The sequence below is a fragment of the Sapajus apella genome, unplaced genomic scaffold (assembly GCF_009761245.1).
Source record: "Sapajus apella isolate SASKATOON/1434 unplaced genomic scaffold, GSC_monkey_1.0 scaffold78, whole genome shotgun sequence".
NCBI classification, from domain to species: domain Eukaryota; kingdom Metazoa; phylum Chordata; class Mammalia; order Primates; family Cebidae; genus Sapajus; species Sapajus apella.
The window spans coordinates 3,071,225-3,095,448 of NW_022437018.1; the positions used below are offsets into that span (position 1 = coordinate 3,071,225).

The 24,224-nt window shown below is 40.0% G+C and overlaps 1 protein-coding gene across 12 annotated transcripts in view; it reads right to left on the minus strand.

The window, feature by feature from the left end:
- Window positions 1-24,224, minus strand: part of RHOBTB1 (Rho related BTB domain containing 1) — a 127,878-nt gene that overhangs the window by 11,368 nt on the left and 92,286 nt on the right. For 8 of the 12 annotated variants that reach the window (XM_032252554.1, XM_032252553.1, XM_032252555.1 and 5 more), the window contains 3 exons: window positions 12,117-12,302; window positions 7,518-8,491; window positions 5,766-5,884 (listed from right to left, as the gene is read on the minus strand). In XM_032252554.1, the coding sequence (XP_032108445.1) occupies window positions 5,766-5,884; window positions 7,518-8,491; window positions 12,117-12,302 (1,279 nt within the window). Of the gene's footprint in view, window positions 1-5,765; window positions 5,885-7,517; window positions 8,492-12,116; window positions 12,303-18,157; window positions 18,215-24,224 lie in introns of all 12 variants that reach the window. The other 4 variants (XM_032252562.1, XM_032252564.1, XM_032252561.1 and 1 more) reach the window with 1 other exon arrangement.

Below are 24,224 nucleotides of genomic sequence, written 5' to 3' on the forward strand. Positions count from 1 at the left end.
ATATGTTTATATACATATCCATTTATCTTACACAAATAGTGAATTTATTTACAGATATTCACACAAATTGGTTTCTGTGTGTATGAACATGTAATATCTCATTTCTTTTTTTTTTTTTTTTTTTGAGACGGAGTCTTGCTGTGTCGCCAGGCTGGAGTGCAGTGGCGCAATCTTGGCTCACTGCAAACTCCGCCTCCTGGGTTCAAGCAATTTTTCCGCCTCAGCCTTCCAAGTAGCTGGGACCACAGGCACGTGCCACCACACCCGGCTAATTTTTGTATTTTTAGTAGAGATTGAGTTTCACCATGTTGGCCAGGATGGTCTCAATCTCTTGACCTCGTGATCCGCCCACCTCGACCTCCCAGAGTGCTGGGATTATAGGCGTGAGCCACCTTGCCCAGCCAATATCTCATTTCTTTGATGAAATTATCTTTGGATTAGTCATACGGTTTGGCTGTGTCCCCACCCAAATCTCATCTTGAATTATAGCTCCCATAATTCCCATGTGTTGTGGGAGGGACCTGGCGGGAGATAACTGAATTATCGGGGCAGTTCTCCCCAGATTGTTCTCATGGTAGTGAATAAGTCTCACTAGATCTGATGAGTTTATAAAGGATTTCCCCTTTCACTTGGCTTTCATTCTCTCTCTTGCCTGCTGCCACATATGATGTGACTTTTTGTCTTCCACCATGATTGTGAGGCCTCCCTAGCCATGTGGAACTGTCAATCCATTAAACCTTTCTCTTTTCTTTCTTTCTTTCTTTATTTTTTTGAGACAGAGTCTCGCACTGTCGCCCAAGCTGTAGTGCAGTGACACAATCTTGACTCACTGCAATCTCCACCTCCTGTGTTCAAGCAATTCTCCTGTCTCAGCCTCCTGAGTAGCTAGGACTATAGGTGTGTGTTCCATGCCCAGCTAATTATTTTGTATTTTTAGTAGAGACGGAGTTTCACCATGTTGGCCAGGATCTTGATCTCCTGACCTCGTGATCTGCCCGTCTTGGTCTTTATAAATTATCCTGTCTCTGGTATGTCTTTATCAGCAGCGTGAAAATGGAATAATACAATTAGTATAATTTTCTATATAACTGAAGGTTAAGTTGTGAAACTTTAAAATTTGAACCGTTTTAATAGTGAAAGTACCCACATTTTACAAAGTGCTAGGTGCTCTGAGATGTTAGTAGTTGTTAGTATAAGAAATCCCAGAGCTTCCTGTTAACACCTACTCTCTCAGAGATGGGGATGTCTGGTGCTCCTGAAAACAATACCTCTAGTGATAGTGCAAGAGCCTGGGGCGGGCCCAGGGATATATCACTAAAGTGCTGTGACCTTTGATAAATCACTCACCCTCAGTCTTGGCATCTGTTATATGGGAGGAATTTGGAATAGATGCTATTTAAAGTTTTTTCTTCTTCATGGTAACTCTGGGTTTTGAAGATCGTCAGATTACCTTAGCCTTTTTGTGGCAAGAGTGTATTCTAAGTCATTGCTTAAAGAAGAAATAGCAAAAGGAACATCTTAAATAAAAAGAAGCTATTTCTGGCTGCAGCAGGTGACGGATTCCAGGGAGCAGCCCTGCCCAAATACTCTCAATGCCCTCGAAGTGTTCTGATGTTTGTCATCACCCATGACCTGCTATCTTCTTTTTGCTGGATATAACGTTAACATTTTTTGAAGTGATGACTCTTTTTGGCAAGTAACATTAGGGACCCTTAGAAAAAAACATCAAATTAGAATAAACTAAGAACACTTTCAGAACATGTATTTTTTTCCCCCTCATGGCTAATTTTTAAAAAAACCTTGTTTCTGTGATTTCAACATTTATAATTAACTGCATGACAACAGAAAGACCTTTATTTATAGCACTTTAAAAATAATATTAGCAAAGCTTCATAAATAATGGAATAAAAAAATTTGCATCCTGCCTGCTGGAGATATATATATATATATATATATATATATATTTTTTAAGAGTGATCAGAGAGAATATAATGCTACCCTAAACAATGTTCTATCTTCCAGTTTATTTGGTTTAAAATTTTAATTGTGAAGATTAGCTGAGACTATTAGGCTTATAATTAGAGACAGTCTCATAGAGAATGAGAAAGTATTCTAGATCCAAAGCATTGCTTACTACAAGCCAGGCATGCATTTTTAATGAACCACTTGCTGAGTACCTCTGGGGAGAGAATTATGCTTACTGCGACATTAAAAGTAATGAGAAAAAATATAAGTAAGATACAATGTTTTCCTGAATATTAAATGACAAAAAGTTAAATTAAAATCAATGGACATAGGCATATTTTATTCTTTTCTGGACATGCACATTAATTCTATTCTCCAAAAAAGGCTGAGTTTCATGGCGGGGGCGGAGGCAGTATGTGGGGCATCAGATTTTCAGATTTTCTCAAGATGATAGAAAGTTAAAAAGTGGCCTACAAAGGCCAAATCCCAAGTGTGAACATACACCTATGTTAATCATGGAGCATTAACTGAGTTCCTTTCCCCTTCAACTATAACCACCTGTATTATACTTTCCCTAGTTTAGAAAGGGAACTGGGGGCTTTTAACTTAGAGCTTTCCAGGGACAATTACCTTTAACCCTGTATGGAAAGACTTTAACAAGAAAACTCTAGCATAATAGTCACTGACATGCATGGAACATTTGTATGTTCTAAGCAGCAAATTCAATGCTTCTCACGCCTTCTCTGCCCTTTAATGAAGGTTCTCTTGTTATCCTCATTTTACAGATGAGGATAAACAGGTTTAGAGTGAGCCACTTGGCCAAGGTTGAGCTGAGCCTATATTATACTTTACACAGGAAATAAAGAGAAGGGATGAGAAGGGGCAGAAATGTCAACAGGACATTGCATTCTTAATATGCTGGCTAAATGAATTGTGGCATAGGCCTTCAGTTGGTTGCTTGGTTCCACGGTCTTTGTCTTTTGAGCTGGTCTGAATCTATACAAACCTATTAGCCTTCACTCCAGTTCTGAGTGGTGAGGGACCTCATCTCTACAGCGGAGTGTGCTAAATGGGTGGCCTCTTCCAGGAGAGGCTATGAAACAAGCATATACATGTGCATTCATATTTGCTGCCAAGTTTTTGTTTTGGTCACCTCTACTGCACATTTTAATCTGGAGACGATTACAGTCCATTCTTGGAAGGGATAAAGGGGATTAGCATTCGTGAGGTCAGCTCTGACAGTGTCCCTTTGTGCCTGTGTTCCTGACCTCGATCAACTTCTCCCTGCTCTGTGAATAGCAGGCCCTCTGCTGCACAATCAGCGTGAGCTGGACAAAGCAGGGGAGCAAGCCTCACAGCTCTTTATCTCCAGAGATTGCTAAAGTCAGTCAAATACCAACTGGATTAGCTTTTACAAATTGGTGGCTACCCAGCTTTTTTCTGGATGCAAGAGGGAAAGAATACCATTACTACCAACAATATCAAAATAAGTCCGCAGCAGCTACCATTGATTTAATGCTTCTGAAGTGCTTTGCAAGTAATGACTCTCATACCCCACAACCACAATATGGGTTACGCCTGTGTTTTCCAGATGGGGAGACTAGAACCAACAAAGGTTAAGTCACTTGCCCAAGTTACTGGTAAGTGGAGGAGCTGTGATTTGAGTCCCACAGTCCTGTAACTGTGCAGATTCCCCTGTACTGTAATTGTCTTAGTAACTATGCTCCAAAACACCTTTGACCCAAGCACAGAAGAGACTTTCATTAGTTACAGGTGAGAGTCTCCTGGTTTAGAAAGGCTAGTAGACACCATAAGAGGTCATCAGGATAACTCTAATATCTTTTCCCTAGTCCTTTGCTGGGTGGTTTAGGAGCAGCTGCACCTTGTTCTGGATACAGGAGAGTGGCCTAGTGATCTTCTTGGCCCCTTCTATCCAAGGCTTGTGATTCTAGGATTCTGTTTCCCTACTTGGGGATGCAAATGCAGGCTCCTGGATCACAGTGGGAGTGCTCGAATTTCTTGTGCTAGTGCTTCATTTGAAAAGTTAGCTATTGTTTTTGGCATTTCTTGGAAAAGTTTGGAAAGATGCTGAGACAAGCAAAACAAGCCTCTTAGGACAATAAAATAGATGGGTGTACCCAGGTTTTTATTTTTTAAAAAAGATGTTAAAAATACTTGCAAAACTCCACAAAAATGCTTGCTCACTCCTAAAGTTAGAAGTGCTTAAATTGAATGTTTTCCTTTTTTAACAGTCTGTGAAAAGACAAAGAGCCTCCACTCCCGTGTTAACTGCAGCACCATTCACAATAGCCAAGATACGGAGTCTGCCCAAGTGCCCATCAACAGACGGATGGATAAGAAAGTGTGGCACATATACACCATGGAATATTATACAGCCCTAAAAAGAGGAAAATGCTGTCATTCAAGACAACATGGATGAACTTAAAGCACATTATGTTAAGTGAAATAAGCCAGGTACAGAGAGACAAATAGCACAGTATTTCACTTATGTGTGAAATCTAAAAATGTTTAAATCCAAAGTAGAGAGTAGTGAGTAGAACAGTGATTACCAGAGGCTGGGGTTAGGGGGTGGATGGGGAAAGGAAAGCCATCTGTCAATGGGTACAAAGTTTCAGTTAGATAGGAGGAATAAGTTCTGTTGTTTTCTTTGTGTGTGTGTCTGCGACAGCTATCCCCTGGGGTGGAGTACAGTGGCACAATCATAGTTCACTGTAGCTTCCAACTCCTTGGGCTCAAGTGTTCTTCTCACTTCAGTCTCCCAAGTACCTAGGACCACAGTTGCATATAGTCTAATGCACCTGTATTTTTTCTGTGGCGTTCTATTGCACAGTATGGTGACAATGGTGAACAATAATGTATATTTCAAAATAGCTAACAGAGGATTTTACATGTTCTCATTACAAAAAAATGGTAAAGATCTGAGGTGATGGATAGGCTAATTAGCCCGATTTGATCATTCCACAATATACATATATCAAAACATCATGTATTCCATGACTATATACAATTATTATTAGTCAGTTAAAACTAAAACAAGAAAGAAAAGACATAGGATCTCCAAGATGCTGTTTGCGCTGCTCTAAGCATATCCCCCTTCTAGAGATAGAGCCAGTGGCTGACAAGTGACACAGCTACTTCCACTAAACCTAAGTACCTCAAGAGGCGTGTTCAGGGGAGCAAACGTTTGCTCCACTACTGCCTCCCTAAAGTTAACAGACCTTCATATCCCCTCAACACAGGCCAAGTCAGGGCAGAGCCTCAGATAGTATTGTAGCTCATGGTAACCTCAAGGACACTCTAGCGCATCCCTGGGCTTGCAGATGAGGAGGTGGGGGCACAAGAATGTGACTTCTTAAGGTCCCTTGTCAGGTTAGGGGCAGAGCTGAGCCCAGGACTCAGGTGGCTGAAGAACTCTTTTCACTTTCTGAGCTACTGGGAGACATGCTCCTCTCGTACTTGATTTTGATAGTACCGTGTCTGTGACATTTGCCAAGAGGTACAGCTGATCATGTCTTCATGGATGAGGATGGCTCTGAGGACGAAAGGATATATGGCATGTAAAGCACCCAGGGGCCCCCACACAAGTGACCAATAAACAATAGCTCCTCAGAACTGCAGAGCTAAGAAAAAGGTGACCGAACACCTAAGCACTGCTGAGGAGCTATTTCCTGGAGCTAGTTGAAGGATTAAAGTCATCTGGCCGTTTACCCACTTTATATAAATACACAGACACATGTACATTCATAAAGACACCACTATGCTTTTGGGAAGGCACGTACCTCACTGTTGGCACTTTCCACAAATGACCCCCCGAACATGGCTGCCATCCACTCACAGCTACAGATCAGCAGCGGCTTGTGGGCACTGATGGCTCCATCGTCCAATTTAAATATCACATCTGCCAAGGGATTGAGGAAACACAACCATGAGCTAGCTCCGCCGAGAGCTTCAACCAAGGCCTCTGCTCTCGAATCCACCCACCTGTGTTTCTTTTACTCTCTCCTGAATGCCTTTACTCATTGATTTTATGTCAGCTGCCATCTTTGGGCCTTGGCACATCCAGCTCCCACCTAAGGGAGCATGCATTTAACATCGTCACATATAAAGTCAGGACAAAAGCTTTCTGAACCAGAAAGCAACAGTAAAGAGGGAATATTTCTTCCTCCTTGCTATGCAAAACTTTAAGCATATAAAACAGTGGAAAGAACAGTAAGATGATCACTCATTTATATCCCTTGTTAACATTTTGGCATGTTTGTTCGATGTATATTTTAACTTATAACATTTTACTTATTAATACTCAGAACAGTCTCCTAAATAACCATACCATGATTATACCTAAGAAAAATAAAAATAATTCCCTACTCTCATCCACTATATAGTTCATATTCAAATTTCTCCAATTATTTCTAAATTGTATTTCACAGGTTGAAAAAAAAAAAAGAAATAGAATCCAATTGAGACTCCCAGCTTGTATTCGATTACTATGCCTCTCCAGTAAGGAGGGGGTGATTTAATCAACTCCACCTAAGGCTCACTGTTTAAGTTGCTGTAGGTTTGTAACATATTCTTTTCATGAATTTTCAAGACTACTTCTGTACCACAATGGCCAGTGTTTGAAGTAAATACCACTCATAAGCTTTAACATGAATGAACTGAGTCTTTAATAACCACTTGCTAAATATGTAGTGCCCTGGCAGGGATTATAAAAGATAAAGACAAAGATAAAGGTATCCATATAAATAGAAGTCAGGAAGTCAACTTTATACAATGAAATACACACACCCACACACCTACCCAGAGGACAATTTCAGAACAAAAACAGTCCAAATGTAAGACAGTACAAGCATGAGTCAATAACCCATATTGGATGCAGGCCACCAGTGTGCTTAACAATTACGGAAGGGTACTGTGGGCAGCATAAGGTGTAGTTATCAAAGGCAATGGAGGGGCAAGAAAACTACAGAAGTGCAGGGCCAAGGAGCATGAGGACAGAAAAGGAAAGGGGATGGAAACAGGTGAGACGCCTTTTGTAGGAAGGTGGAGGGCCACCAAAATTGCCTCAAGGACTTTAGTGGTCTAAGGACTCGAGATCCCTGCTTTTTGTCATGGATCAGTGCTGAAGGGTCAGCGGAGAATAGAATTGGTTAGAGAATGGATTCTGAAGGGGAATTGTATGCAATGAGCCCAGTGGAGATCGGTTCAGAGGTCCCTGATCCAGTCTTGAGGAGCAGTGGTTTATGGAACAGGTTTTGATACTGACAGAACATGGGTTCAAATCCTGGCTTTTCCATTTATTGCCGGTGTGATCATGTGCAAATTACCTAACCTCTCTGTCCTTTGGTTTCCCCATCTGCAAAATGGAGACGATCATATTTAACCCTTAAGTCTGATGAGAATTAAGTTAATGCCTGTAGGTTAGAAAGGTATATGGGAAAAATAAGCACTTATAAATGTTAGCTATGGTCATGTCTGGCTGATGTTCAGTGAAACGCAAAGGTATTAATGGCTCTGCCTCGCGGCACACTCACCTGAGAACGTCCCCTTGCTGAGACACTCTTTTATTCGGTTGGCTTTTCTGACGTGAAAGGCTTTTGTAATCTCCTGGTTCATGAAGGCTTCCTTGTTCATGATGTTTTCCACCATCATCCTCAAATCGAACATCTCTAGGACCTCTGCAATCTGAGCCAGGCCCATCAAGTCCTTTTCCTTTTCATCCAGTTGTCCTGTATAAAGAAACTGGAGCAGGGTCCGAAAAGGGCCTGGCTGGACTGAAGAGTCCATCCTGACCACAGTCACGGGGCCCACCCGCTTTGAAATGGGGTTGACTTGCATTTCCCTGTGCATGCCAATAAACCCCTTACTCCAGCCAGCCAAAGTCTGCGTCTCGGAAGCTGCATCCTCAGCTTCCAGCCCCAGAGCCTCCACCAGGCTCTTGTTTGAAGACTTCCACTGCTCTGTCTGAGGTGTCCTAGGCGGGCCTTCCTCCCTTTCCTCCTCTGGGTCAACACTCAAAATCTGCCCCTGGAAATCTCTGCTCTGCTTCTCTTTCTCACAAGCTCCTTCACTTGAACCTGGGGATTCTTCACATTCCATTAAAAACAGATCATAAAATTTGGAAGAAGAGGTAGCAAGGTAAATTCGATGTGCAAAGATGTGCTCCTGGTCCTGAAGGATGAACAGAACATCGGCACACAGAGGATTGTCCAGTAAACAGGCAGCTTCATTTGTCCCCGTGGAAGGACACTCTGGAATTTTGATGACTGGTGGAGGGGCTTTTGGAGGTAGGAAGGGTGCCTGAAGTAAAGGTTTCTGGACTTTCTTTAAGTGGGATTTCCAGAACTGCAGGTGCCTGCGGGAAATCAGCGCTGCTCGGATTGCATTGTCAAACACATCCTTGATCCCAAACTGGTCAAACACGCTTGTTTCATAGTATGGTATGCCAAGTTCCTTTGCTACCTCTCGGCCTTTTTCTGGGGGCAAAATATCCCCTCTCTTTATGGGCCTGAAATAGAACATTTAAAAAATTATAATCATCCTTATTTTAGGAAAAAAATAGTAACCAGGACCTATCTAATCACCTAATGGAACTATATGCTGAAAACTCGAGTGAAGCTTTTAGTCTCTGGAAAAATCTGCCACCGCCTCAAGTCTTTCAACTATAAAGGCGTTATGATTGCAGGAAGAAATAGTGCTTTCAAATATTTCATGGGTTCAATGCACAGATTTTACACATAATTTGTGAAGCTTATCCATAAATATTCCACATTTTTATGTTATTATAAATGGCATTGTTTTTTAAATTTTATTTTCCAATTGTTGATTTCTTAGTTTATACAAATACAATTGATTTTTGTGTATTGACCTTTTATCCCGTTATTTTGCTAAATTGATATATAAATTCTGATAGCTTTTTTGTAGATCCCTTAGGACATTTCATTTACATGACCATGTTTATATGGTCATGTTATACGACCATGTGCCTGAATAGGGAGTTTTACTTCTTTAAAAAAATCCTCTCTGCAGTAACCACAGTAACTGAAGTATCATCCCTTTACTGGCTATTTGATATGGGTAAGTTACTAACCTCATTAATTATTGGTTTTCCCATCTGTAAAGCGGGAATAACAATATACTTATATCTTGAAGGACTATTGAAAGGTTTAAATAATTAGTATGACTATGCTAAGCACAGTATTTAGCCACAGTGAGTGCCTGATAAATGTTAGCTCTTATCATCATCACCACCATCTTCATCTCCTTCATCTTCATCAACAGCATCTTATGCTTGAAGTTTACTTTATAACTTTAAAATGCATTCATATACATTTTTAATTTGAGCCTCACAATAGCCCTGTGAGGTATTATCTTTTGTTGTACATTCTGAGTAAACTGAGGCAGAAAGGTCAAAAGTTTGTCTGAGGTCACATTTGCAGGCTGCTGAGAGACCTCTATTAAGCAATTAGAGCCCAGACTTTCCCACTCCTAGTTAAATGATGCACTTCCGACGGCTCTTCTCTATTGGATTTGTGAATCCTCTTTCAAATCATCCCCTTCTCTTTTCCTCCACTCCCTTCTTCAAGCCTTCATCTTTTGCTTGGACTGGTGCATTAGCCCCTTAACTAATCTTTCTTCACACCCGCTCCCCACATTTTATTCCCCAGTCCTCACTGCCGCAAGAAAAGTCCTTACATAACACAACTATGACTCAGCAGCAGTTCTGCTTTAACTTCCTTTGATTTCACAAAGTCCCTGGAATAAAGTCCATACCCTTTAGGCTGACACACAAGGACCATTTACAATCTAATCAAACCCTAGAAGGACAAAGTTTTGGAAACTACAGTAGGCTCAGTACAGTGCTGGGCATGGTAAAGGCATAGATGGTTCCAGAACATGGGCAGGAAGTGCGTTGTTGTGACACTCATTACAAACACTTGCTTGATTCAAACACACACTCTTAGGAACTTATCTTCTTATATCAGTATTTAGCCTTCAACACCAAAGGTAATATATGGAACAGGCACTGGTCTTAGGAAGAAAAAGATGATACTGGTGAGAATTTGAATTTGATGACTTGGATGGATAAGAGGGAAAATTAGAGGGTGTTGATTAAGGTGGAAGGGAAGTGCAGGGAAGAAAGTTTAACTTCAAAGTTTGCTCCTGTGGGCGTTGTGTTCCTTGTTTTTAAGACGGGCTTGAAATTTACCAACGGATGAAACTCTTCAAGGCTTAGCTCAAATATCAACTCCTTCACAAAATCTTCTTAGAATTGCTCTGCAGAAGGGACTGTCTCCTCTACTGTTCTCAACAGCTCTCCAGCTTTCCTCCAGTGCACGATTGTGAGGCCTGATTATCACAAACTACTCTTTTATACAGAAAGTTCCCGAGGCAGGGCAGTCTCTCACTCACTGTGGTCTTCCTAACCTCTATGTGGCTCCTAATATTCAATTCCTAGTCCATGCACTTAAGAATAGAAAACTTGTGGAAACTAGATATAAAGTGTTTTTAGAAATTTAATGCAAAACATACCTAGAACACCAGAAACTATGTAAACAAAGTACCATTGACTTTTGCTTGGAGAGCATAAAAAGTTGTGTCAATATAAAATTTTGTAATAAGCCTATTAGGTAAATGTCAAAATAGGGGTTTTTGGTTGCTGTTTGCTTTTTTTTGAGACAGGCTCTGTCACCTGGGCTGGAGTGCAGTGGTGCAGTCATGGCCTACTGCAGCCTTGTCCTCCCAAGTTCAGGCGATCCTCCCACCTCAGCCTCTCAAGTAGCTGGAACCACAGGTGTACACCACCAGACGTGGTTGATGTTTTTAAATTTTTTTTTATTTCTATTTTTGTAGAGATGTGGTCTCACTATGTTGCCCAGGCTGGTTTCAAACTCCTGGCCGCAAGTGCTCCTCCCATCTTGGTCTCCTGAAATGCTGGGTTTACAGGCGTGAGCCACTGTGCCCAGTCTAAAGGAAGGTATTAATATCAAAATTTTTAGAAAAGAAATGCTCTCCGGCCAAAAAGGTCAACATAAAAAAAAAAAAAACATAAAACTTTTTTTATAAAGGGAATTTGAGGGAGCTCACATTTTAAGAAACATATTTCTCCTTATATGGTTTGGCTGTGTCCCCACCCAAATCTCATCTTGAAGTGTAGTTCCCATAATCTCCAAGTGTTATGGGAGGGACCTGGTTAAAGGTAACTGAATCATGGAGGCAGTTTCCCCCATGCTATTCTCATAATAGTGAGTAAGTTCTCACGAGATTTGATGGTTTTATAAACGGGATCACACTTTGTTTGGTTCTCATTCTTCTCTCTCCTGCTGCCATGCAAAGAAGGATGTGTCTTCTTCCCTACCGTTGTGATTGTAAGTTTCCTGAGGCCTCCCCAGCCATGCTGAACTGTGAGTCAATTAAACTTCTTTCCTTTATAAATTACCCAGTCTCAGGTATCTCATTATTAGCAGCATGAGAATAGACTAATACACCCCAGCAAAGTCAATAGCTGCATTTTAAATATAGTGAAACAAATTCTCCTTCAAGTTGTATTTTACATTTGTGACACTTAAAAATATAACCACTAGAGACATTTAAAAAGTTGTATTTGTTTGTTTTACAACTATAGGTCCAAATGATTTTCAAAAAGTGGACACTGTCATCTTGAGAATGAAATACTGTAACAGGTTGGACTGAGGAATACAAGAAGATGAAAACACTTCAACACATGTGTTTGTATAAATCTGATGTTCCCTGGGGCCCAGATGCCTCTAAGTGTTAATTAACTTTATTGTAATAATCATAATTTCAAGGGTGACATTAGTATGAGTAACCAACATTTTGTCTAATGCTTTACACTTTTCAAAGTACTTCTATTCACATCCTTTCATAATTAGAGAATTTCCGTCAAGTGCTGGCCAATCATTTGACAAAAATGAGTTCTGACACCAGAGATGAGGGTGCCTATTAGAAGGGCTCAGGGCACACCCCTCATGATTCATGGGCTGACTTAAAGCCCAAGGCTGATTGATGAGACCCAGGAGCGCTGAAGAGCAGAACGCCAGGCTACACAGACACCTGCTGCCTATAAATCTGAACTTGGCCAGAACAGGGAAACACTGAGTCCCTTGGCTTACCTTGCTAACGGGCGCCTAGCTCGATTAACAGCTTCCAGGTCAGCATAGCGGAGATCGAGCTGGCACCCAACGAGGACAACGGGTGTGCGAGGGCAAAAGTGCTTGATTTCTGGATACCACATGGTTTTCACATGATTTAGGGAATTGGGATTAGCAATCGAAAAACAGAGGACCACAACATCGGACCTAAAAGGAAATCACAAAAGAAGCTTTTATTGCCTTTTAACATTTTGTTTTTTCTTTTGCCCTTATGGTTCCTCCCAAACCCCATCCTTCTAATGCCATCTCATGTCACAATTAAAAAAAAAAAGACCAGATATTAAAACACATCTTGGAGTCATGCAAACAGCCTGATAAGCCCCCACATTCCAGCACCAACACAGCCTAACAGTTCATTTCCGTAACGCACTGCAGAATGCTGATGCATTGACGTTTCCAATGAAGTTATTTTATGGTAGAGATGGTTATCCAAACTTGCCTCAGTCCTAGAACCACAACATGCTGAACTATTTCTCTTCATCACAAGAAATAGTTTCAAGAGAAAAGAAAATAATACAAACTACCTTTTACCAGTTTAAACAACATAAAGGTGATGATGACTCATCCCAATGAGATAAAGCAAACAGTTTCAACATTACTGAAAATGTAACAAGTATTTGCTGTACAGGGTCAGCAAATACGCAGAAGGATTTCTGCCCTTCTTCCCACTTATGCACACATGTAGACAGCATAGCCACTTATCTGTTTCCGAAAAGAAAAGTCCTGAATTGGCAGGAATTTTCACTCTTTACTAGGTAAGGCAAGAAGGTAATATTTAACATGTAACTAGGCAAGAATTAGATTGATGGCTAACAAGATGAGAAATATTGGAAGCAGATTTCTCAAATGTTACATGATATACAAAGCAGATATATGGGGAAAAGAAAAACTGCTTTATTGTAAATTTTGACATAAGGGTCTTCCACTTTTACATAATAACTTACCATTCTAGAAGTCAAATAACTATTTTGCAAAACAGTTGTCCAATTATGGTGTTTGATAAACAGCTGCTAAAAAGTATCTTTAATAGGAATTATAACCCATCGTTCTAGGATAAAATGTGCTGAATGATGACTTTCAAAACACTGAGGCAAAAGGATATAAAGAATAGGAGAAGTTATGCCCAAGGATTCAAGACTATCTTGTGGCTAAATTCAGAAATAAGCTCTTACAATTTCACTAGATGTCAATTTATTGCCTTTATTGTTTATGTAATGAGAAGAATCAAGTGGATGAATCAAACACCTTCTTTTTAAATCATTAATGAGCTTTCCCCTCTACATATCAATGAAGACAAACAAATATATGCAGGCAACCATAAAATTTCTAAAAATAATCATTTGCAATGCAGAAAACTGCAGGGTGCTTACATTAAATGTAATTCACAAGCTGTGTCTTTAAATTTATATTCAAGAAAAGCTGCACCAGACCACAACAAATAGAGGAGAAAATCCTGAGATTAAAATATTTCCAAATTATAAAAGAGGACCTAGGATTTAAAGTAGATGAATGTATTAATCTGAATGTTTAGAATCATCTTGAATAAAGATATCAAAGATCCTTGGATGCTGGGATAATATAAGTGAAAATATGCATAGCTATATAAATGAAAAGGAAACATGTCTTGTCTTTGGGATTCTGATTTACTTAGTGGAATATTCTGCGCTCAGTCTTAGTTACAATCAGCATAAATAACAGTATCCAGTAAAGCCAAGAATGCTTTGAATTTTACATTTTTTACGGGCTGAGTTTTCTATTATTTATAATCCTATTTATATCAGGTATCTGATGAGGCTCTGCTGTAAGCTTCATCCTGATCATAAAATAAAGCCACCATGAATTTTGGCACAGTGAGAATAAATAGCATGATAATATCCAAGGTTCAAAATTATAGAAAAGGAATTGAAGAAATATATCCAGCACCTAAATGTGTTACAGTATGTATAAAATAGTTTTAATTGGTGCCTTCTATTTCCCTATTAAGGCACATGGCTCTAAGGGAAATCATTCTCGGAGCTTAATTTATATGACAGACATGTAGCTAAATGTCAATTCTGTTCTCAAATTTTATGATACAGCATGTGAGGTTTTGAAATCAGAGCTAGCTTGGTTGTCAAGGTTACCATGATAACACTCATGCTATTGAACACATACTAGTTGCTATCCAGATGACCTGTAAACAAGTACAGACAGGACCTTGGGGGCTGGAAAAAAGGGAGTCTTGTGATGATAGCAGCACAATGCCATCACATAATACAGGTCCTCAGGGCTCAGCTTCTAACTATGTCACATCAATATCTAAATGCATGAAATGCCATGGGGAAGCTGGAAAAATAATTCAATGTTCTGTAAACATTTCGCCTCAAAATGATGATAGTTAAAGAAAAGAGGTTGTGTTGAGAGCAGTACTACCTCTGAAGATAAAATAACAATTTATTGAGTCAAAATTCTATTTGTGTATCAGAATAAAAGTCTTCTTTTTCCTTTCATATTCACATCTAGGTGCTGTGAGAATCTGTGCTCATTATTTCACACTAAAAGCAGTAAAAAAATAAGATTTTTTTTTTTTTGGATGGAGTTTTGCTCTTGTTGCCCAGGCTGTAGTGCAATGGCACGTACGATCTCCGCTCATCACAACCTCTGCCTCCCAGGTTCAAGCGATTCTCCTGTCTCAGCATCCTGAGTAGTTGCGATTACAGGCATGTGCCACCTTGCCCAGTTAATTTTGTATTTTTAGTAGAGATGGCGTTTCTCTGTATTGATCAGGCTGGTCTCGAACTCCTGACCTCAGGTAATCCACCTGCATCGGCCTCCCAAAGTGCTGGGATTACAGGAGTGAGCCACCATGCCCGACCCAAGATCATATTTTAAGTACCACATTGCTTAAATGTCTTTTGGTTAACCCTTGTTGATCTAAATACAAACACATTAAGAAAACTTTATATAAAGATTATACAGAATTCTGTTCTTAAGATCTGCCATATGAATGTATCTCCCTAAAACCAATTTTAACCAAAAGGCTAAGCATTAGGAATCAATGGACACAGTAGTACAGCTATAGAAAGATGCTGCTTTGATGCATTCCTTACTAACATTCTTTTCTAATTCCTAATTCTCAACACATCAGTATCCTCTGTGATATAAACACATATACAATCAAGTAACTATTTTCAGAATGCCAATTATTCCCTCTAGATTTTGAGCTTTTTTTTTTTTTTTAAACTAGTCAAAGAAGGCACAAGACCTGCAGCTAAGAATATCTCCAGCTTTAGGCATAATTCCAAGGAACTAGAGATATTAAATAACTTTTAATCAAAACATTCATTCCCATGTGGAGACTGTTCAATGTCTGACATAAGCTCGTGTTTAAAAAATACCATTCCTCTGAAAGATAAAAAGAAAAAGGCAAGTTCTAGCATTTCTATTTCTATGGCTCTGTTAGATTTTTTAACTTTGAAGAGTCAGTTTAAAAATAATTGGGAGTGGTGAGTGTGATGAGGACATTCTCACATATCAGGCAGTAGGGTTAGTCTAGATATAACCTCAGGGGTCCTGTTTCAGCTGTAAAAAGAATTGAATAGGATTTAAATGGAGTCCTACAGCTATTTGGAGTAGAAAGCATAAGAATTCGAGAATGCAGAGGCAGAGTACAGGATACATGAGATTGTAAATTCCAGAATCTGAATACTAAGAAGGAGTAGGAAGGGGCTTGGAATGTTTATTGTACTTGTTTTTATTAAATATTTTATTTTTCACTGGGCTAAACAGCTTTACTGGAGAAAACCAGAATTACAAAGGACTTCAGAGTATATGGTCTTAGCTGCTTGCCTGTGGAATGTTTATATTTCAGAAAAAAAAGACTTCTTTCTAAGGACAAAATACCAATATGAAAATTTCACTGGGTACTAACACATCAAATAATGTCCATGAAATAATGTTTTGATTAGTCAAGTCAAAAGCAATCTGAAATAAATCGAAATGTTGAAACAATTGGGCATCTTGTTTCATGGAGGAGTGGGAGTGAGTCAGAGAGACCAAGTCATCCAAAAATGCCTGAGCTGATAAAGCCAAGCTCAGTTCCATCAGTTTTACTTCATATATTAAACAAACATAAAAAGCATATTTTTTTTTCAGTTATCTTTCGAGGGGAACACTGGCCAAAGATAGCGTGTCAAAGATTGGCAAGGATATCTGAATAACATAAGGAGTACATGCAGAGTTGGGACCAATCTTTGTTGGAGGATTAAAGAAAAAAATCCAAAAAAAGTGCATCTTCGCCCTAGCTAGACTTTAAACAGCAAAATACCACACATGTTCTCAGAGACTGTCTTTATAATGTCTACAGTCAAATATAGCGGAGTTGGTGGGAAAAGATCAGAGAAGCAACCAGAAGCTAAACCTCTTTTCCAATCTGAAATACCAAATTCATAGAAGTGGTCGGAAAAGGGTAGATAATCAGTAACAAACGTTTACTGTTAAATGAATTTTCTTCTAAGTTCTTTCCTGTCACAGCAGTACTCTGTCTTCTTAAGTCTGACTTTCCTTTTCTAGTCCCATCTACATTGCCACTGTTATCCAGCTGAGGAGCTGTGGGCCTTGGCTTTCCTTACCTGGTTAAGTGAAAGAATAATTCTGACATTATCTTTTTATCTAGAAGCTTCAGATCAGGTCAATTTTACGGGCAATGAGAAGGACAGTGGACTCTATCCAGTTCTCCAGAAAGCTGTGAGTGGGACAGCCAAATGCCCTTCTCAAGTGGTCTGGGTCCAGTTGGGTCTCTTGCTACACTAACACTTGGTGACCGAGAATGAGCTAATAATTATATATAATTATTAGAATGCAGAATCTGGTTGCTTCTCCCATCTTTTCCCACCAACTCTGCTATATTTGACTGTAGACATTATAAAGATAGTCTCTGAGAACGTGTAGTATTTTGTTGTTCAAAGTCTAGCTAGGGCCAAGATATGTGGGTAAGATGCGCTTTTTTGGGGACTTTTTTTCTTTAAGGTCCCAACTTGGCACATATACATATATATACATATATATATATGTATATATATATATGTACATGTATACAGCTCTGTTGCCCAGGCTGGAGCGAAGTGGCTCAATTTCGGCTCACGGCAACCTCTGCCTCCCGGGTTCAAGCAATTCTCCTGTCTCAGCCTCCTAAGTAATTGGGATTATAGGCGCCTGACCACGCCTGGCCAACTTTTTGTATTTTTAGTAGAGACGGGGTTTCACCATGGTGGCCAAGCTGGTCTCAAACTCCTGACCTTGTGATCTGCCCACCTCAACCTCCCAAAGTGCTGGGATTACAGGTGTGAGCCACCATGCCTGGCCGCTAATATTTACCCGAGTTCTCCTTGAAGTATCTCCTTTTAACGTACATTTGTACAAATTATTTTGTTCTGTGTTACGATCCCACCTCTTTATATGTCATCACTGACTATTATTACTTATTTTTTAAGGAGGGACTCCTATATCCAGTATATGGGCAGGCATCGTGGTCACATTTTAATGGGATTCTTTTCTTTGTCACTGTGCATGAGTCCCCAAAGATTCAAGTAGGAGTGTCTGACCTCCTTCTTTGGGGCTTCAAGCTTCTTTCTCCCTGCTGGTAACTGAGGTAGGTTCTTTACAGAAACATTTTCAAAACCATTCATGTCGACAACATATCTTTCATGCATATAGTCTGACAGAACTATGCAAACAGACAGATCAAAACAGCACAAAACAGCTGGGAGCATGGCAGAGAAAAGGAATGTGTAACACGTGGCTTTGGAAAATTTTAGTAGAGGAGCAGCCCAGTGTGTATGAGATGCAGAGGGAGTTGTCAGTGATGGGGCACATAACCACCAGGAGATGAATGGCTGTGTAAGCTCATACTCATGGAGGATGGAGAGGCCTGTAGGGGAGCGCCTGGCGGGGGATCTGGGGGGAGCAGGGCAGAACCATGCAGCACCCTGGATGTGAGCAGAGAAATCAAGTCAATACTTTACCAATAGCGTGAGGCTTCTTAAGTACAGATGTTATGTGGGGAAAACTGTCAAAACATCCTGAAATATATCCAGATTTGGGAGTGATTAGCATGTGCAACTATTTTTTTTCCAAGCCCGTATCTGCATGTTTAGTAGGAAGCAATATTTTAAACCAGTCTTCCACCACCCTCTGAATGTGGGGCCAAAGCAATGCATGCTCTTAAGTGCAGGGAAGTCACGTCAACATCTCAGCAATGCCACCAAACCCTAAGATAGATAACATTAGGTTGGTGCAAACTTAATCGTGGTTTTTGCTATTGAAAGTAATGGCAAAAACCACGATTACGTTCGCACCAACCTAATACTTGAGTCTTAGAAATAGTTGGTTCTACCATCATAGCACAAATATCATTGGGGGCAATGGCCCTGCCATTGTTGTGAGTTATCATCCAATGAAATCAGGCCGCTTTCCACTCAAAATCTTAGTTTCTGTACTTGGCATACCATATTCCCTTAGTGTATTCTTACACCTCACGTAATCATCAGAAGTTGAATACGTGTGAATTTTGCATGAAGCACAGATACTTTCTTAAAAGAAACATTAAACAGTCTCACTTAACTCCTGGTCAACAAATGCAGGAGGCGCTGACATAAATAAGACTCGCTAAACAGAAGAAGGTGAAATTGTGGTAATAAATTCCCTTCCAGCTCCACCTGGAGTTCACATCCCTCTTTGGCATTCTCTGAAGTTAAACTGCTGAGGAACCTCCTTCCTACATATTTCATTTTTTCTCCTGAGGGCAAGTTGTACGCATAAGAAAACTTTAGCATCAGCTACAATGCTACATGGGAGGTCCCTGGGATTAACCTCCCCGACTCTCCTGAGACCGAACTGTGTAAACTAGCAAGACCATCTGACCACGATGACAAAGGGACTCTACCCAGGCTCCTTGGCAATTCTCTTTGAATCGGTAAAGGTGCCAGGAATGGTCAAGTCACTTATCCAATATTACTCATCAATCATCTAATCATTTCTTGCAGAAATAGTAACTGAGAACCTACTGTGTGCCAGGCACTCTTCTAGACATTGGGGATAGAGGGATTAGTAAAAGACACAAACTGCTGCCCTTGTGGCACTTGTTCTCATTATGCTCACATTCTAGTGAAGACCGATAATAAAGAAGAAAATATATTTAAAACAGGTAATGCTAAGTGCTAATTAGAAAATAAAGCAGAGAAAGGGGATGGAGATATTGGGGAGCAAAAATTGCTGTTGAAACGAGGTGGTTAGGGAGGGTCTCGCTGAGAAGGTGACATTTCCAGAAGCCCTGGGGGAAAGGAGGGAGTCAATATGGCAGTATCCGGGGAAGAACCTAGCACAAGAGGAAGCCGCTAGCGCAAAGGCCCGAGGTAGGAGCCTGCCTGCACTGCCTCCCTGGAGGAAGAGACCGTGCCATTCTGCTGGAGCACAGTCGTGAGGGAAAGCGGGAGTTTTTGAGCAGGATGCCGTGATATAATTTATGTTTGAGCGTCAGTCCCTTGCTCCAATGAGAACTGACTAAACTGGTGGCAAGGTAGGAATGGGGAGAGGACAGGGAGTATCAGGGATAGGGAGCGAAAGGGAGGAAGAAGCAGAGGACCAGTTAAGAGGTAAGAATTCAGTGAGAGAGGATGGTGACTCTGCGGGGCCTGAGAAGGGTCCTCTATGAGGGGAAGTGGCTGCATTCTGTATACACACGCTGAAGGTATAGCCTGAGGACAAGATGTGGAATGTGAACCAAAAGCGTTCAGAATAGTACTAAACTTTTTGCCTGAGCTATTTATTCTTGCTTCCCTGTTCCAGGAACTGACACCTTGAGTTCAGCATTGTTAACACTGAATTATCATTGTTTTTGTAGCTGTCATTTCCACTATAGCATGAGGTCATTTTCAGGGATTTTGTTCTGTTCCTATTAGTTTCTCTCTCATTGTGTACAACTCAGTGTAAGAGAACAGGCCCTCAAAGAATTTTTACTAAATTAAAAGGCCTTATGGATATCAGAAAGTAAAACCTGCATATGCAAATATGTCTGCAGACTCAAAGTCTAAAAGAGATGAATTTAGGCTTAAAATAAGTCAGAGAATCATTTGGAGCTTCAGTAAAGAATGAAAATAGAATGTGAGCCATTACAGTTCTTCAGACTATTATTGCTGAAAGACTGCTAGGTAAAGCTCTGCTATACGGCAGAGGTTAACCAGTTAATCTCTATATATTTTAATTATTTGAATTTCTCTAAAAAATCTCTTTACCCCATGTAATTGGATAATTTCATAACATCAGAATAATAGTGAATGAATAATTTCTTCCAGGAATTAGATTATCTCCAGAAGCAAAGGAAACGTAAAGAAATGGACAGGTTACTTGCAAGATTAATTCCAGGTAAGTTATAACAAAATTAAGGCTTAAGGTAGGAGTAAGGAGAGGCTAGGAGGTCTACAGGCAGGATGGTCTATTACACAGACCATCTTGCTTTTTAAAAAGCGCACCAAACAACGAAATCACTAAAAGGATAGTCAAGATGATACATTAAAAAAAGAATTCACTAACATGCTTTCTGTGTCTGCAATTCAGAATTTCCTCCTTCGGACTTATCCTCTCTAGGCTGGGGACAGAGGCATTTTCAGCAGGGGGGATAAAGTGGTGGAATAATTCTGAAAGTCTAATCGTGGCTAATATTAGAAATTACTGGTAGAATTGTGGTTAATACTCACAAAGGAAAATATAAGTGAAAGTGTTCTATAAACTGTTAAGTGCCAATTACTGTCAGAAAAATGTAATTATGGGCTCAAAAATCACCAAGAATACATCTTATATGTTGACTTTAATCAGAATGGCAGAACACTTTCATCAAGAGATCTTCTCCTTTTGGATTACCAGCTGTGTCCTTTATCGATATGGAATAACTGAAAGATAGGTAACAGAATTATCCACTGAAGGCAGGCAGAATTATTTAATAGTCTCTTTCTTTTTACCATCTACTTTGAAAGAAAAAACTGTATGGCTGGAATATATTTCTTCATCAGAAAGTTCCAGTATAAACACATCACAAACTGATGTTTTCTCTTCTTTCACCGTGAAAAGTCAACACACTTAGTTGTATTTGACCCAAATTGTCAAGCTTCCTGTTATTAAGCAGTAACAGAAAAAAAGTGAAAGGAAAGCAGAATACAAGATGTTAATGTACTGAACAACGCATATATTCCGTATTCTCTTTGCCCATCGCAGTGGCCTCATTAATCGCACTCCTGTGGCCTCTCTTGGGCCCATCAATGCTTTTCTGGGCTGAGCCACAAAGGAACCAGCCACATGACCGGTGCTTGGGCAGCAGCCAAAATCCTTCCTAGCCCTGGCACATGGGTGAGCCCCAGGCATCAATCAAGCCCTGTTGCTATCTCATTTGGCACTCCGCTTTCCAAGGACAATTTTATCCTGGGGACAAGGCTGGGTCAGACATAGGAATCCTAGCTCTTCTGCTTTTTTCTTCTGGGTAGAATACAAGATGTACCAGTTCAGAGTGGGAAGGACAGTGTGGGACAGCAGGCTGAGGGTGGCACAGTGGATGGTACATGTATTTTCTGTGCACCAGATGATTCGACTTCACTGCAATTCTATACTTGAGTTCTTTAGTACAGAATCCATAAACTTCCATCACAGATTTAATTTTTTGAATTATTTGTATGCACGTAGCCTAATGTGTATCTGTTTGTTTTGGATGATCACATAACAGCAATCATCCACCTTTAATTGTTTTACTTAATGCTCTCATCTTTAGGCAAATGGATTAAAAAATCTCTCTATATATAATTACTCTTAAAAATTATTCCTGTAAAGATCTTGAAAATGATACCCAGAGGAGAAACAACGTATGATTGGAAAAGCATTATTATTCATACAAGTAATTCGCTGCTTAAAAATACTCATTCATGAAAGATGTTACCAAAAAAATTTTACAAGTCCCAAAACTTGGGGAAAACAAGGGAGGATGTGAGGGTGTAGCTGAGTGTAACTCTCTCCTTTTTCTCCTGGCTTTGCAGCTGATCTTTCCATTTGCTAATTCACTAAGGAGAGGCTAAGCACCTGCATTTTCCATCTCCATTGCCTGCAGGTTAAGCCATTACTTGTTATTCCTATTACAAAAGTGCACATATAAAATTCAACTTAGTAAAATAATTTGGCATTTGTTATAAGACTATTTCCTTGTCGATGCCTTAGAAGATCCTGGAACATATGAGGGAGATTTGTTGACTCATTCAACTAACATTGATCAAGCTCCTATGAGGTACCAGGCCCAAGTATTAGAAATAGAGAGTAGAAAGACAAAATCTCTATTCTAAATATACTAGGATAACAGGATAAGGGAATGAGCTAAAATTAAGGAGCCAATTTTCCCACAATACAATTATTGCTACAATAGAGATTTGCAAAGGTGTCCTATGGGAACACAAGGAGACACCTCACTTGGATTCTGAAGGTGACAGAGAGGGTGGGGAGAGTACAGAGAGGAATTCTAGGAGTATGTGACACTTGTTCTAATTCTTAGAATATGAGTAGTGATTGGCTAGCTTGAGAATAGGTGGAGTAGGGGCCTGAATTCTAACATAATGCATGTTTGTGGACCTGGAGGGTACGAAGGACACAGAACTAACAAATACTTTGTTATGTCTGGACCAAGACAAAATGTTGGGAAGACAGGCTAGGATTCAATCCAGAGAAACAAACAAGAATGGAGTCTCATGCCCATGTCTATTAACCAACCCCAATGAGAGGACACACCTGATCACTCAGCTCTCCACCCAATTTCCAGTCAGAGTGACTGGGTACAAAATGGTCACCTTTATGCTCCCAGAGATTACCATCACATTCTCCGGTTCCAGAATGAACCAGCTACAAAAGACAAAATTGTTACTATTTGATGAAGAAACAGAAAACTTTCACAGAACTTGGTGTTCTCTATTTGGCTATCACAGGGTATCTGGTGAAACGTTTCTTGTTAGACAAAGATATAAACATAACCACAGACTGAGAAACAGGCCCCTGGGTCAGACTATGAGCCACTGAGTGGGAGGTTCTGTCTCTGAGAAAAGGGAAGCAGCATGATTTTGTTTGACAATATGACAGTGGCCCATCCTTAGCTTCAGATATATAAATACCTCATTTTTTATATTCAGCTACTAAGGATCTGGTTACATTTTTTTTAAGTTCACATAGTGATTTATGTTTTCAGTGGGAACTAACTTAAAGGTCCATAATTAAAACATACATAGTCTAACATGAAAACTTTTCTTCATGTATCACAGACTACTTTGTCCATATTTCTCTTCTTTTTTTTTTTTTTTTCTTTTTTGAGGCAGGGTTTTGCTCTGTTGCCCAGACTGGAGTACAGTGGAACAGTCCTAGCTCACTGCAGCTTCCACCTCCCATGCTCAGGTGATTCTCTCACTTCAACCTCTTGAGTAGTTAGATGACAGGCATGAGCCACTGCACCTGGCCTATTTCTCTTCTTAAATAATCTGTATTGAGAGATAATGGAAATATACCAAATTTGCATATTTGTTGTTTGATTTGATTAATTTTGACATATGTATTCCCCCTGAACCATCATGACCAAAATGATAAATATTTCTATCTCCCCTAAAATTTCCTTATGTTCCTTTGTAATCCATCCCTCCCCTCCATCCTCTCATCTAGGAAACCAGTGATCTACTTTCTGTCACTATAGATTGGGTTGCATTTCCTAGGACATTGCAGAAATGGAATCACAGTATGTGCTCTTTTTTGCTTGGCGCCCCTTACTCAAAAGCTGTCTCTCTACTTGTCAAGCATTTTTCCCTTCTGGCTGAGGCTTGGTAACGAGCATCAGATAATTCCAGGACAATGTTTACCAAAGTGGGACCAGAGGACCATCTGCCTCAGAGTCATCTAGGTATTGGCTAAAATGGGCTGATTCACCTCTTCCAGAACTCTTTTTTTTTTTGAAACAGAGTTTCGCTCTTGTTACCCAGGCTGGAGTGCAATGGCGCAATCTCAGCTCACCGCAACCTCCGCCTC